This window comes from Anoplophora glabripennis, unplaced genomic scaffold (assembly GCF_000390285.2).
Source record: "Anoplophora glabripennis isolate ALB-LARVAE unplaced genomic scaffold, Agla_2.0 scaffold31, whole genome shotgun sequence".
Classification (NCBI taxonomy): Eukaryota; Metazoa; Arthropoda; class Insecta; order Coleoptera; family Cerambycidae; genus Anoplophora; species Anoplophora glabripennis.
The window spans coordinates 1,303,555-1,319,807 of NW_019416897.1; the positions used below are offsets into that span (position 1 = coordinate 1,303,555).

General features: G+C 33.0%; 1 protein-coding gene across 2 annotated transcripts in view; it reads right to left on the minus strand.

Moving 5' to 3' along the window:
- Positions 1-808: 808 nt before the first annotated feature.
- The window catches only part of LOC108905724 (neutral ceramidase), a 79,336-nt gene continuing 63,891 nt past the window's right edge, over positions 809-16,253 (minus strand). The window contains exons 11-14 of one of the 2 annotated variants that reach the window (XM_018708723.2): positions 13,590-13,685; positions 10,025-10,192; positions 8,831-8,943; positions 809-1,075 (exon numbers count right to left, since the gene is read on the minus strand). In XM_018708723.2, coding sequence (XP_018564239.1) covers positions 895-1,075; positions 8,831-8,943; positions 10,025-10,192; positions 13,590-13,685 — 558 coding nt within the window. In that variant the 3' untranslated portion in view covers positions 809-894. Of the gene's footprint in view, positions 1,076-5,924; positions 6,192-8,830; positions 8,944-10,024; positions 10,193-13,589; positions 13,686-16,253 lie in introns of those variants that run through there. The other variant, XM_023455643.1, reaches the window with a different exon arrangement.

Below are 16,253 nucleotides of genomic sequence, written 5' to 3' on the forward strand. Positions count from 1 at the left end.
ATGCTAAAATATGTATTTTTTAAATTAAAAATCGACCTGTTCGAGGATTTTTCCCAAAAAAAATTTGTTTCGTTTTTACTGAATTTATTCCACACTTTAGGCGCGTATTGTATATTTTTACACATACTAGTATAAAAAGATACGCTCCAAGTTATAGCGCACACGTGAAATAAGAAAAATTAAAATAGTAAAGATATCTGAATAAATGTATTTTTATAATAAAAAATAATTAAGAATAAAATAGTTGTCACAGAAACCAGCCATCCTGGATACTAGGTACCTGGAGGACCGTTACCGTCGTGATATTCGTGTTGAACGACCCCAAAAATTTCCATAAAACTCCAGGAGACGACGTGGAAACCGGCCACCTTGGGCACTAGATACCTCGAAGACCGTTGCCGTCATGATATTCGTCTTCAGCGACCCCTAAAACCACCCGAGTAGCAAAATTGAACTCATTTCCGTCAATATTTTCCAAGTTATAAATTTCTCATTTTTTAACTCTTCGAGAAGCAATTTTAAAAATGCATTTTTCTTATGCACCGATGCAATTTTCATTTCCACATAGGTTCACAAACTTTCTGGACGCTCTAACGAATCGAATGCAAAAAACTGCATCACGATCCATCTTACTGCACAGATTTCGGAAGTAAGGCCGTTTTTAGTGCTTTATTTCCTCGACTAAAACAGCATTCCAGGACATTGCCGTTTATGTTCTCTCCTTAGATGAAGTTTGGTACCAAGACCTTCAATATTTTTGGATGCAGAGTAAATCTTTCAGATTCGTTGATTATAAAAAATAAAAAACTTGATTTTTACATATTTTATTTTTGGCAAGATAATACTTAACTAAATCACATAAATAATTCGAGCTTTGGAATTAAGCGACGCTCATTAGGCCACAACTCGGAAGGTATTGGTGGCGCCTTCGTAGGCGTAGATTCCGCCCAGGATGAATTTATAGTGGCCGAAGTGCCTGATTCTGTAGGTACCCGGCTGCACGTGGTCCCTTATGTCCCATCGGATTTTAACCTCGCTGGAACCTTTTATGAAGCTTAATCTCTTCCATGTGAACCTGCAGGAAGTTACAGTGTTATTTAACATGAATCAGAAGTTTGATTAATTAAAATGTACTGGGTGGACCGTTCTTCATCTTCCAGTATGTTAAGCTAGAAAGTTACATATTTTTATGCACTTGAAAGCAAAACAAACAATGAATCTATTGTTTGGATTTTCTTTAAGTACAGGGTGTTAAAAGTTTGACTGCCTTAATTTTAGCATACGATAGAATACATTAAAGTAAACAAAAAAACTTTATATGACACGGGTCCTAAACTCAATCATTTCCGAGAAAAAAATTATCAAAATATTCAACTTGTACAAAAGTTCGATTAATTAAGGAATATTGACATAACTGCGTGCGTAGAATACCATAAAATACAATGTTTATCACTTTTTAATTTTTTTAATTCTAAAAAATAATTAGTTGTAATAAATTTAAAATTCGATCAAATTAAGGTGTCCAACCACCAACAGTACGCAATTCAGTTAATATTTTCCAGAGAATTCGCGAAAATTGAATTCGAAGGTGTCATGCGTACATCGAAAATGGTGGTGGACATTTTGAGCATATGTTGTAGTTTGTTTTGTATTGGGCATTTACAAATTACTAAATTTTGCATTTTGGTAAGTACCTAAATTATTTTTAATACGTAATTATTTGGATAACGGGAAACTTTGGGTTCTTTAATTACATATTTTTCAAATTCCTAATTACTAAAATTCGAGCTAAAATTTAAGCACAACAGTCTTCTTACTACAAAATCAATACATTTTATATTATTTATTTAAAAATTGGAAAACAATTGTCTTGAAATTTACTAAATATTTCACAATAATAGTTGTTAATTTCTGTTATTCCGTAGGACAAATCTGCCGCGTGCACACGTGGTGTGCATCAGCTGTGTAACATTAGGTTAAGCGCTGTTGTCACGTTGTGACAATAATACTCGCTGTATTTTGAAAACTGTTAATCCTACGCCCCTGTAATATAAGTACAAGTTTTTTGTTAATTTATGATTACTCTCTCTCTCATGCTGAAGTAATGGCACTCAAACTTCTTATACCCTATATATATTTTATTATTAGCTACCGTATTTTTACTTAACGAGGTATGAAATTAATTAATTTTTTTTCATAAAAATCTTATCAAATAAAATCAACGTTCTATGACATCAAAAGCTTAGATATGCAAATATATCTATCTTCATAGACAAGATTTTTAGTTGACGATTATGTGGGAAACAACTACTCTATGGGATACATGCCCCAACTTACCATTGAATTACACTAGCAATATCTAGTAAACAATTAATAATAACACAGCCACACAAAAAAAAAGTTGGGTATACTTTTTATGCGACATATATTGAGGTTAGAAAAAAAACCACACGTTCTAGCTCAATTCTGACAGTGGATTTGAATTCAGCAGTCTTGTACATAAAAATGTACTATTTGATGAGGAAATCAATTTTTTTCCAAATTTTCCCAGTAAATTTTCATCAATTTTTACTATTTTTCACAAGTTTTTTGAGGTTAGGAAAAAATTGCGACGTGATGGGCCAATTCTGATCCCAGATTCGTGTTCAGGAGGCCAAATTACTACGAAATATATATGTCGCATAAAAAGTATACCCAACTTTTTTTTTGTGTGGCTGTGTAATTATCCAAATAAAAATAAAAAAATATCACGTCTACTTGACGAAAATCCATTAGATTCCTATTCAATTCAACATAATTTTTTTTAAATATTCTTTCCTACTAGTTTAGACTATTATTCAGGGAAGAAGAATGAAAACGCGTTATTCTTTTGTGTAGATCTCCATTTTTGATAATTCAGCTGTCACGCTGCTTTTTTTTCGTTGGCAACACTACTGCACAAATGGCGCATAATTTAAATCTTGCGTGAATTTTGGGACACTCTATATACATATTCTACTTTTTTCTCTTTGTTTACATGTTGAAGTTTGTTGTTTCCTGTATATTATAGTTTCTTCTTTCCTGAAGGATAACAGCCGAAACTAGAAGAAAATTAAAAAAATTACACTAAATTAAAAAGGACTCTAATTTTTGCCCATTACACCAAAATATATGTCTAAATATTATTGAAAACAGTGACACATTGAAATTATTATACCGGGTGGGGCATTTATCTTGAGACAAAATCAGTTGGACTCGATTATTTCGAAAAAGTTTCAAAGAAAAATTGTAGGGCACCGAGAGGACCATTAAAAGGACCGGAAGTGGCATTTTTAAGACCGGAAGTTATTTTTTTTAATGCTGAAGACTGAAGTGTGTATTTGATCTTCAAACGACCTTGAAGTCAAGGTTAAGATCATGTCAAGATAGCCCCTTCATCCCACAACTTTTGTATGAAACATTTTTTTTAAGTGATCCCAACAAGGTACTCTGTTGTCTCAAGATTCTTGTTTTTTTTTTGTTTTTTTATGACCATTTTATGGCCAAAATATGGGTTAAATCGAAAAAATAATAACAACAAAAAGTATTTATTTTTTTCCGTAGTAGAAAATGAGTGTTTCCATTTAAAAAAATCAACTTATGGTCTACAAACACCACTTCCGGTCTAGACCGGAAGTAGTAATATGGACCTTTCAATGGACCCTCGGTGCCCTACAATCTTTGTCTGAAATATTTTTCGAAATAATCGAGTCCATTATTTTGTTTTAATATAAATGCCCCACCCGGTATAATACGCTACTTTAGCTTTAAAGTAAAGACACGTTCGAATTAAAAGATACCGTTGTGAAGCTTTATAACTACACGAAATGTTACCTCAGATTGAATGATTGAATGATTTTTCTTAGACGGAAACTTGAGTGTTCCGTGATTCTATAAAAAGAATCGTGGGTTTACAAACAAAAAAAAAGCTATGTAATTAGATGCTATATTATATAACGTGGATTAAGCTGGGTACAGATACTTACGAAGGCAGGAAAATGCGTATTTATGGATTTTTGTCTGAGCACGAGGCAGCCTAAATTGTATAAGCGTACAAAAAATGTTTGCAGACGTTATTCGAGGCACGGTAAACTTCCGATGTATGAACGGTTTTTGTTCTTATTCTGTCTCGCCACTTACACCACATCCGACTATATATGAATGAGAAGCAGAATGGATACGTGAAAAAATTACTCCACTTTCCAAGTGTAACATAATTACAAAACACAGCGAGATTGTACATAGAAGCCTTGATATTGTCGAAATCCAACACAAAAGTAAGCGAACGAACCGAAACACCGCTTTGTGGCCACTCAGCACAATGCTGAGACAAACATGATGCGCAAGCCGCCAATAGATCCAAAGCGCTTCGGATGTAAATATTTTCACCATCCTTTCCGGCGTGATCCAATTCTGACCAAATCCTCGACGCCACCAAGTCCTGACTTCTATTCTACAGACATACTAAGTATTTATTTCCATGAACGAACTAGCCATCGTACGTATTACGAGCTCCAGCTCCAGGAGATTATCATCGGAATTCGTTCTCTGTATGAACGTCGAACGGTAAACATCGCTATGCATAACATTGCACAAGAAGCTACCTACCTTACTATTAAGGTTTCCTCTCTTTGCCACTGCGCATCTCTCCGACAAGATGAGGTTGATCAAATTGTAGCGTTCAGTGGTATCACACTAAAGGCACAACATGTACAGAACAAAAGCAGTGAATAGAAACATAAGCAATTATTCGAATCCTTCAGATACGAACAAATTCAAAACGTTGGCGAAAATTATTAGGTGACCAAAAGTGCAACAACAGATATCAGAAACAAGTTAGCAGGAATTAGGCAGAAAATTTCGATCCTTAACACAACCACTAAAACAAACTTCTCCAAGACAATGATTGTTAACAAATCTTCCCAATACATTTTGCATTTACGATGTTTTGTTGAATATATTTCATTCTTACCTTTGGAATAGTTTTTTTGTGCGATCTAGTGGTTTCTAGTCTATTTTGTTTTCTCAGACTTCAGGTGTTTCACAAGGTTCGGTTCTGGACCCTCTCCTTTATATAATGTTTTCCAAAAATATTAACACAGACATGAGCGTTCGATATTGCCCTTATGCGGATGACTTTAAATTGTGTTTTAAAATTACAACTCTTGTTGTAACCTTTCAAAATCACCTTTATATTCCTGAATGACCGATGTCAGTATAACAAATTACCTTAAGGAGGTTTATCTGATTTGGAATTGACAAATAAATATTCATAAAAAAATTAATATAAGCTTATTAATATGAAGAAAATCCTCAAACAAAATTATGACTAGTTTGGATACCTAAGAGACGATATATTAATAAAATAATTTTTCACGATTTAGTACGAAGTCTTATGAGAATGCAGACTTTTTTGGTCTTTCCACTTAGAATGCGCAACAATTGACGAACAGTTTCCACAGCAACCTGTATAAATAGGAAACCGATATCTGAGGGACCGTATGATAGCTCGTAGAAATCGATTAGGTACTTGTAAGATACATAATTTATAATAATTCTCCTTCAAACTGCTGTCGTTGACTAACTTATCCTCCATATGCGTGATAGCGGCAATGCCGCGGTCTCGACGCAGCGTATTCTTTGAAATTTGCAGGTGTCCAAGCAAACAGCTAGCGAGCGAACGCCGTTGTTGCACGAAGTGCAACGTTGACAAATCTAAAGACTTACTACTCTAGTCACTAGCGAATCTACAGAAACTCTCGTTAGACTTTAGATGTACCTCCGTACCTGATAAACCTCCTTAAATGTATCGAAATGTAAAAAATCATAAAATTTTATTACAAAGTTGATTGTGAAACCTAGAAATGTGTTATTATTTCAGATTCGTTGATTACAAAAAATAAGACTTGATTATTACATATTTTATTTTTGGCAAGATAATACTTAAGTAAATCACATAAGTAACCCGAACTTCAAAATTACGCTACGCCCATTAGGCCTCAACTTTGAAGGTATTGGTGGTGCCTTGGTAGGCATGGATATTGCCAAGGGCGGTTTTATAGTTGCCGAAGTGTCTTATTCTGTAGGTACCCGACTCCACGTCGTCCTTTATGTCCCATCTTATTTCAACCTCGCTGGTACCCTCTATGACATTTAATCTCTTCCATGTGAATCTGCAGGAAGTTACAATGTAATTTAAGTTGAAACAGAAGTTTAATTCATTAAAATGTACTAGGTGGACCGTTTTTCATCTGCCACTATCGCCACTCATAAACCGCGAGAGATACGAACTGGGCTGTGCTAAAAAGTTACGTATATTTATGCACTTGAAGACAAAACAAACAATGAAAATATTGTTTGGATCCTTTATAATTCAGTATAAAATATTTCAAATTTTGTTTCGGATATTGCGGTTAGACAAAATGTAGCGCTATATAACTGATGTTGAGTGAAGATTATGAAAATTCATTACAAATACGGAGAGTGTGTAGCTGAGACTGTTCACAAATTAAGTGAAATTTTCGGTCCGAATGAAACAAAGTTGCTAATTTTGTTCAAACAGGTTCGGTTGCAGACAATCAAAAAACAGGCCGGCCTTATACCGGCTCTTTAGCCGAAAATATTGCTACGGTGATATTTTTAAAATGTCATCTGAGATGAAAGACCTAGACATTGTTTTCAATTTCAGACTACACTTCTCGAAGCACATAAAAGTATGTTTGAACACGTAGTCTCGATTTTATTATCCGAAACCCTTAGGATTTTACGAATCCCCACATATTGCGGCTATTATTCAAAATGTATCTCAGTTCATAACTTGAATTAGTGGTATGGTGTCTAAATTACATGTCTTATGGCACTTTAATAGAACGGATTCAGCGAAGATCTTTTAAGTCAGCTATTTTTATAGTATATCTAGATATCTAGATATCCCTAGGAAAAGGACATAAAATACATTCTCGGTAACTTTCCTTTACAAAGTTCTTCGTTGTAATATGAAATGTGGAGCATCTTAATCTGATATTAAATTTAAAATACCAAGATATAACTGCCACAATAGATTGCAAGATATTAAAACCTGTTTGCAAGGACATAAACCGTTGCTATCTCCTATTTTTTATCTATTTTATCATGTTGTTATAGTGTCTGTTTGATATGTCATAACTAGACTTAGTGCACGTGCAGAGTTTAACAGAGCCGGCTCGGGGGTCGGTGGCCTTCACAGCTGACTCGCGTTTTGAACTGTCCAGTTATCTACGAAACTTTGTAGTAGTTGGTGTCGCGTCGACACCTTTCTTTTTTACGTCTGCTGTAAATTGTGTGTATTTAAATTACGTTTACTATTTATAAATAGTCACATAATTTACATTAACAGCTATTAGTTGGGGGGAAAAAGTGAAGTAAAATGCCAAAAGGGAAGAGAAATAGACGGGAATTAATTCAAATGTGGTTTGAGTGATCCCGAAGGTTACAGGAACATACGTATTAAAGAAAATGGCCTGTTTTGTACTGTGTGTGAAAGCATTATAAATGCTTGTGACAAAACTAAAGTGACAAGACATTTTTCTATAAATTTACAGACGCCTTTCTTTCAAGCCAATATTCCATTAAACAAACTACAGAACCCCAAGTTCCGTAATTCCATATATTGGAATCACATGGACTATCCCTAAATGAACAATTTGATATAATGGATGATGTATAAAAAAATATATACGATGCCAATAATATACACCAACACCCAGTCAGTGGTGCGATAAAAGAAAAAATGCAAAGAGTGTTGGATCCAGGATACATCATTTTGGAAAACATTTATAATGTTTTATCTGGTACGTATCAGGAGTTACCAGTAAATATATTAATACATAGTTCATGCTTCAACAAATTCTCATACTGTCTGTTGTCAACAGTAGACGTTGAATGGTTATTTTCCCTACACAAGTTAATATTAAGTGATAAACGTCGCCGTTTCACTAAAGAAAACTTAGAAAAGCACGTAGTAATATGTTTTAGCTCCTTCCAATATGCCAGGGAAACCTTGTCCCAACACTAAGGTTCATCGGGTAAGTGATGTCAGATGTCATTTAAATTTATAAAGGTATTTTATCCTCTACTTAGCTTTGCTCTTTGTTAATGTTGCGACATTTTTCTGTAAACATATTCATATTTTCATTTGTAATCTGACTACGGTCCTGTTAAACTCCGCTCCGCACTAAGCCTAGTCATAATATGTATTTTTTTGTGTTTGTATTGTTTCATTGTATTATATTATAATTTTATGTTAGAATTGCCCATACTTGTCCTTGTCACTGGATATTTTATTGAAATCAATAAATATATAAATTAGTCGATACTGCTTTCAGTGTTGCTTTTCCTTAAGACAGGTATACATCTGGTCAGGAATAGATGCGAGGTAAGGTAAAATGTAGACGCTATTCGTGGAAAATTGCTTCTGTGCGAAGGCAACTTCTGTGGAATATTTTTCTCTGGTTCGGTTCAAAGAATCAGTTTGAAAGCCAGAATCAATTATCGTGAAAAAATAAAACCGCTAAAAGACATTCCTCTAAATGTACAGACGAGGTATTCCTTCTGCGTCCCCGTGGTTCTGTACTTATAAGTAACGAGTTTTTGATTCTGTACTATTATATTTTACAGATGTCCTCTCAAATGGAAAGCCCCGTGTAGCAACTTTGTTTTTTATATTTCGAGTTGCTGGAAAGATTCCCTTTGAAGGTTTTATGAAACCAGTAAATAGCTAAAGCTAATAAGTTCTTATTTTCAATAAAAAGTATTAAAATTTCTAGATACATACCTAGTTTCCCAGTTGGCATCCGTAGCTACAACTGTCCAGTCATCTCCGTCTTGTTTCTCCACAGTGAGGAACGTCTTTTCCGTCATCAGATCATTTCTAGGATGGCCAGCAATCTTAAAAGAATATGAAAAAATAAAAAACCTCAAGAATAGGACGCGAAAGTATAATTAAGGCCATTGAGAAATATGTCTTACAACCAGTCGAATTTAAGGTGTTTAAAATTAAATTTTGTCAACACCTTGACCATTGTCCACTAACACTAACTTTTCTTGCACGTGAATTCATTTTGGATTTTCGCTAATTTATGCTCAATCGTCCTGTAACAAAACCCAAAACGCGGTCAAATTTATTGGGCAGCTGTTGGATGTTTGGAACCCAATTAGCCCCTATTAGGCAACAAATACTTATAGGGCTTTCAAGTAGCTTTAGAGTCGCCGAATAAAGTAATCAGGATGGTCGTAATTTGCAAAACTTTTGTCAGTAAGGGGTAAGAGTGTCGAAATCGGATGAGATTCCGGCCAAGAAGATCTCCTTGGATCTCCAGATCGTCCGGTCTCTTTGGCTTTAGAGTCTCGAGGTTAGTTTTTAACGGGTAATAATCTTGTTTCTAAATTCTGCCATGTATCCGCGATTCCCTGAATCTCGGAAATTTGTTGTCGCGTGCAAAGTAGTAGACAACACGTGTGATTTTATGAGCCTCACCTACTACTCCTGTCACCAAACCATCCAGTCGTACGAAAAGTGCCAATTTCATACTAGTTACACGATATAAGTACTATTTTGCACTTATGTGTAAAATGTTTATTTTACTAGTAAAGTTAGTTCTTTTTGCAATTTTTTCTATAAATCTTTATTTCTTTATCAAAATTCATTGTTTTAGAAAATACTGAAGACTGACTGAGTAATTTTTTGAAAAAGAAAAAAATTGAAGCCCTACACAAGAACTATCGTTCCCTTTTACATACCTAAACCGTTTACTCATTTCGCGATCCAAAAAAATTAATTGTTCTGGATTTTATCTAAAGCAAGGAAACCTGAAGGAAAATACAAATTAATGTTACTGAAATCAAATCAAGACGAAACAAACATGTTTCAAGGGTGCTTCACTGAGCGGTGCTGATGTGCCCTTTGCCCTTTTACCCTTCTTTACCCCGCGCGCGTTAGATTCAATCAGAGACGAGAGTGTGTACTTACAAATTTCACAGTGACCGTGTCCCCGATCTTGACGGTAGAAGGTGGTTCTTCGGTGCAATCGCCGAAGTCGCCAGAAAAGCCGGCTGTATCGAACAGCACTGGGGTTACGAGGGTCAGTAGGTTGTCGGGGAACTCTGCCGGAGGCGGTCCTGCCTGTACAGCTTTATCCTGTAAACAGAAATGCATGTAGATGAAGTTGCTTGAATTTCTTTAATTCTCAAGAGACTTTATTTTTACGGATGTCTGCATAAAGTAAGGACGTGGTATAGGTAAATGAAATATAACGCTGGAAAGTTGTAAATTCACACTTTTTACTTTCGTACATTAATTTTAAATGTACATACTCTAAACCCATAGAGATTATATCAAAACCTAAAAACTCATAAACCCTGAAGACATTCAACTTTAATCCGTAAACTTTAAATCCACCTAACTAATAAATCCTAAACTCAAGCCGATAACCCTAAACCCATAATTCATAAATTCATGAACCTTCATTCCATACAGTTGTAAATTCATACTTTTTACTTTCGTACACAAATTTCAAACATACAGATCCTAAACCTACATCAAAGCCCATAAACCCTGAAGACATACAACGTTAATCCGTAAATTCATAAACCTTCAATCTTAATCATTAATTGTAATCTTGCCTCGTTTGTTGTGACATTTCTATTCCATATCATTTCACAAGGTGTATGATTTTGAAATGCACAAACTTTGTTTCGTGCATTTTCATCAAGAAACGAAAGAGTAGTCGCACATTTAGTGCAGCGCCGCTTTGCAATACGTGTTTTTTTTGGCTAATTTGCATAAGAATCGTAATTTTATCTAAATCCCTAAATATCTTCTAAATAACGCACTGTACGAGAAAATCAGTAAGAACCTTTTTTGTAGGGAATTTTTAAACGCTTGATCCTTTGCGTTTTTGTGAAATTCCTAATACTTTTCAAGTTATTCACGAAATACGTTTTTTTTTGTAGTTTCCCGCCGATTTCGCGATCCGCTCCCGTGTAGAACATTTTTTCCTCATTTACTAGCAAAAAAAACAACAGCTTATAAACAATTGTACACCTCGAAATTAATGTCACCTTTAAATATAATTTTGACTGGGACAACTGGACTATACATCCCTGGTCAGTGCTTATTCACCCAAGGACATCGAAAACAAGTTGAATAAAGATCAAAGTGAAATTATTGTTGGTATTAATAATGCTGTATTCTAAAAATAAAATATTATATCGCAACCCCTATTTTGAGAACAATGAACCTTACAAAAAATTCCGTCTTACCTTTGACATTGTCTATAATTTGAGTTTTCAAGGCAGCAATATTACAAATCAAAAAACTAAAGTCCCTAACAAACACGTCAAGATACCCTGATGTGGGTGAATTGAACTTATTTGAATATGTTAGAAATAGACATCAGAGCATTGATATATTTCTAGGGTTGTATTGTATAAAAAACTTTTACCCTGACTTAACCTAACTAAATTATATGTATACAGGGTGTTTGGATAAGTTGGTACAAAATTTAAGGAGGTGAAAGTAGAGCCAGAAATGGCAAAAAAAACATTGACCCTCCGGAGCAGCATTACTGAGATATGGCCCTCCAAAGCGGTCTTATCATTTGGATAGTTTTTAAAATAACTTTCTTTCTGATTAAGATAATTGAATGAAAATTGTAGATGATAATCATACCTTAAGGGTCTTTAACTATCATAAGTTTCATCAAAATCGGTTATAAATAAGGATAGTTTTCGAAGTACCATTAACAGAAATTTTTCAAATTTTTTTTATTCCTTTGACTTATCAAGCAAATAATATTATTTTTTAATGAACTAGACTTTTTTGAAGAAAAAATTTCTCTACTTTTTTTCGAATTCTGCGTACTTCAGCCAGAACGTCACTTTCGCGTGCTATCGTTTAAATTCTTACGTTTCTTTATCTTCTTAGTTGTGATCTTTGTGCTCGACTTTGCATTTCATGGTTGTAAAAAAATCGAATGAAATGCAAAGTCAAGCACAAAGATCACAACTAAGAAACGTAATAATTTAAATGATAGCACGCGAAAGTGACAGTCATTAGTATCATTACAACAAAACCAAGAAAGGTGCCTACTACATGAAAATGTTAAAAAAAGTTACTGTTCTGAGCTATACATTATTTAAAAATAATTATTTCTAACTAAACTACGCATAATTCGAAAATAAAAGTATCGACATTTTTCCTTCAAAAAAATCTAATTTATTAAAAAATAATATTGTTTGCTTAATAATTCAAAGGAAAAAAAAAATCGAAAATTTTCTGGAAAGGGTAGTTAGAAAACTATCTTTATTTATAACCGATCTTGATGAAACTTATGATAGTTAAAGACCCTTATGGTATGATTATTACCTACAATTTTCATTCCATTGTCTTAATCAGAAAGAAAGTTATTTTAAAAAATATCCAAAGGATAAGACCCCTTTGGAGGGCCATATCACAGTAACGGTGCACCGAAGGACCAATGTTTTTAGGAACTTTTTTACCATTTTTGGCTCTACTTTTACTTCCTTAAATTTTGTACCAACTTTTGCAAACACCCTGTATATAGGGTATTGCAGATATGGGTGTAAAACACAAAGAGGGTGATAGAACATCAATAAATTAAAGCATTTTTTCCATGGACCTATCATCTCGTGTTTTTGAGACGAGCAGGATCAAAAACGATTTTATAAAATCAAAGTTTAACCATATATTTTCCAACAAATAATAATAACAAATTGGATAGAAATTCGCTACCGGATCTGCTAGATGGCGCTAGTTGTTTCAGTGATATTTTTTGACAATCTTTTTTGAGATTAGGGTTTTTTATAGCATATATCTTGTATTATAATGTAAAATTTTATTTTTCTTAAAAAAAGTAATGAAGTTGGGACTTCGGAACAGTCATTTGCGATTTACTTAAAAATGGCGCGTTTTCGGTAATTTCAACAAAAATAGTCATTTATGTATAATGAAATTTTACATTGCTGTATAATACATTCACTGTAAAAAAATTAACCTCAAAAAAGTTGTCACAGAATGTAATTAGTAGCAGATGGTCAAAATCTAAAAACGGTTATGTATTTAGAACTCTCAAAGATTTGCTTGTAGTTTATTATATTCACAAAATTCATAAAACAATTCCTGTAGGCCAACAAAGGGAAATTATATACACTATAAAAATTCTATACCTATGTATTCCTGCATTGTCGAAAAAATTAGGAGAAGTAGCACACATTTACCATTTAGAACAGTTTCTCAGATAAATAATATTTGATGGACTATTTGGTCAAAAATGTGCCCATAATATTTAAAATGAAAAAAATTGAGTTTGTATGAGTGTGTTTAATTATGTAAAAAATTGTTTCATGTATATAATCCTTGCCTAATTCTTTAGTCCAAGGGCATATTTAATTAATTTCATTTCTTGATAATTAGACGAGACGGTCAGTCAGTATTTTACACTTCATATTAATGATTTATTATTTTGTTACAACATCCAAAACAACATTTATGTAAAAAAATAACAATTTCTTACCGTAACCAATGATGCAGCCAAGTTATTGTATAATTTTAGGTATATGGTCAGAGTGTGTGGTCCATAGATTGTAGAAGCTCCTTCATATCTTTGCAACTATAAAAGAAAACGGTGTTGAAAAAAGAACTTCGTTTTAATGGCTATATCACCTTATTTAGTCTAAATTCTTTATAAACCATTTCAAATATACATATTAATAAATATTTGTTGAATTTTAGAAGTATATACAGGTATAGGGTACTCTGTTTTAATTTTAGTTATTTCTTGTGTTACATAAAACCAGAAGAGTCTTAATGAACCAAGGATCTCATCTCAAACCACTAGTTTTCGATATTCTTGGAGATGTTTGAGTAAATGAGACATCTTTTTTTAACTTCAACATCCTGGATATCGCAGTGCAGTGACTTTACACCCTTGGTTCATAAGGATTTTTAAAATTATAACTTGAACTTAAAATAGAAGCACGCCATATGAATACAACTTTATTATTTAAGAACCTATTAATAAAGTTAAGTAATGTTCGTTTGTAGAAACGAATTTTTTTTTTGCTTTTGCCTGCACTACTTCAAGTTACCTTAGAAAATGTGGGTAAATTAAAATGCCGTATTAATTCAAATTATGTATAGTCGTAAGCTTGCGAACCAACAACAAAATATGACTAAGGTTATCTTCAGCTCAGTGAGATTTCTAAGTACTTATTATAAATATTAATGGAGCTAGCAACTGCCTCCCACAGTTAACAGAAACGATGACTTAGAAATATGCTATTCTCGGATGAACGTTGCAAGTTTTATTATTCCAGTGTTTATTTTAATTCTTAATGAAAATAATTTTCCTACAGATCGCTAGAAAAGGCATATTCTCACTTTTTTTTGTTAGTGAATGCGGGAAATAAAAATTAAACTTTTGAGTCCTGTATTTCGCATTGAGTAAATTTCCAATATTATTTTTTTTTTTAATAAAATTTCTTCACAGAAAAGTGGTATAATATTTAAAAGACTTATAATTACATCCCTTGTCAATAAAAGTTTGTTATTAATAACAATACTCAATATTATAAAATTAAATCTTTAATTTTGGAAACCTGTGTGTAGAGGATGTTTGGTATAGATAGATAAAATATGAGCAAGTAATATACATTATTAAAGGTTGATGTTTCATCCCTAATAACTTGTTGCATCTCATAGTGAAGTTTTTTTATTAAAGTCTGGACCGCTCTGTCTGTATACGTATAATAGCCCGGGCTCTATTATTAATTGGAGCTTAGCAAGGCTACAGCATTCACATTTTTTGTATCCTTTATATATTTCTAACTTTTCGAGAGCGAGATAAAGAGAGCAAAAGAGAAAGGGAAGGTTGAGCCTCTGGTTTCAATCGTAGACTGATATAAATCTTCCCAATATTGCCAATATTGGTTCATCCGGTTAATATTTGTTTCTGGCTTAGACACACATACAATATAAATCCCCAAAAATATCTATCTAATAGAAAATTAATCTACCAATCATTTTTGCAAATATAAATTCTTGAATATATACAAACTAAAGAGCTTTGTCTTTTGTGTTTTGACTTTTGACATCTAGATGGAGGATTTATTATTAAAATCATAAAATTTTTTATAAAATTATTGTATAAGTCTATATCAGAGATACGATCGAGAGTCTGTCTTGAACATTAATTTATTGAACAAAGACTAGTACTCCTGTCGGCAGAGGCCGAAAAGTTACTGTTGGTGACATTTTCTTGATAACCCGGAAATAACTGCACAGGTCTACTTTAAATGATGAGTACAATAACAGGCTAATTTGCTGACAAAGTATTTTATCGGGAAAAAAGTTATTAACAATTTAATCGTCATTTTTTTTATATACACATAGTGTAAATATGCAGAAACCAAAAGCAATTTGCAAAATTCAATTATCTTCATTTTTGCAGTTTTGGTAAGGTTTTATACGTCATCCTAGTTTTATACGTCACCGTTTTTTTATTTTTGGAAAAATGTATATGTATATTTATAAAATATTCCATCACGGTAGATTAACCAGCACAATTACCTACAATAAAAAATTAATTAATTTTCATCGTTTAGATCCTAAGCTACTTAACATTTTGCGCTTGTTAGCCGTAGTCGTACATTATTCAACATATCAACATAAAACAAAAACGTACGTGTGGGGTAAACCTTTAACCTTAAGTAAACAACTGTTTAAATTTACTGTTGCATTTCTAATAATATACAAGCGCCGAAGAGCGGAGCTCGCGCTCGAAAATGAAAAGTTAAAGGTTTACCCCACACGTACGATTTTGTTTTATGTTGATATGTTGAATAATGTACGACTACGGCTAACAGGCGCAAAATGTTAAGTAGCTTAGGATGTAAACGATGAAAATTAATTAATTTTATTATTGTCCTAAAATTACAAAAAAAAATTATTTTTCTTTTTTATCTTCCATGTACATCAAGCTAAAGAAACCAAACTTGGTGAACATTATCTGTCAATAAAACTACACTTTTTGAATTTTTTTCAACCCTGAACTATTTTTGTAAGGGGTTGAAATAATCAACCCCTATGACATTTTTTCTTATAATTTTTTTTTCGATAAAATTTTTTCCTTTTAAAAAATATGTCTAAAAAACCCCATTCATTTACTAACTTTTTGATC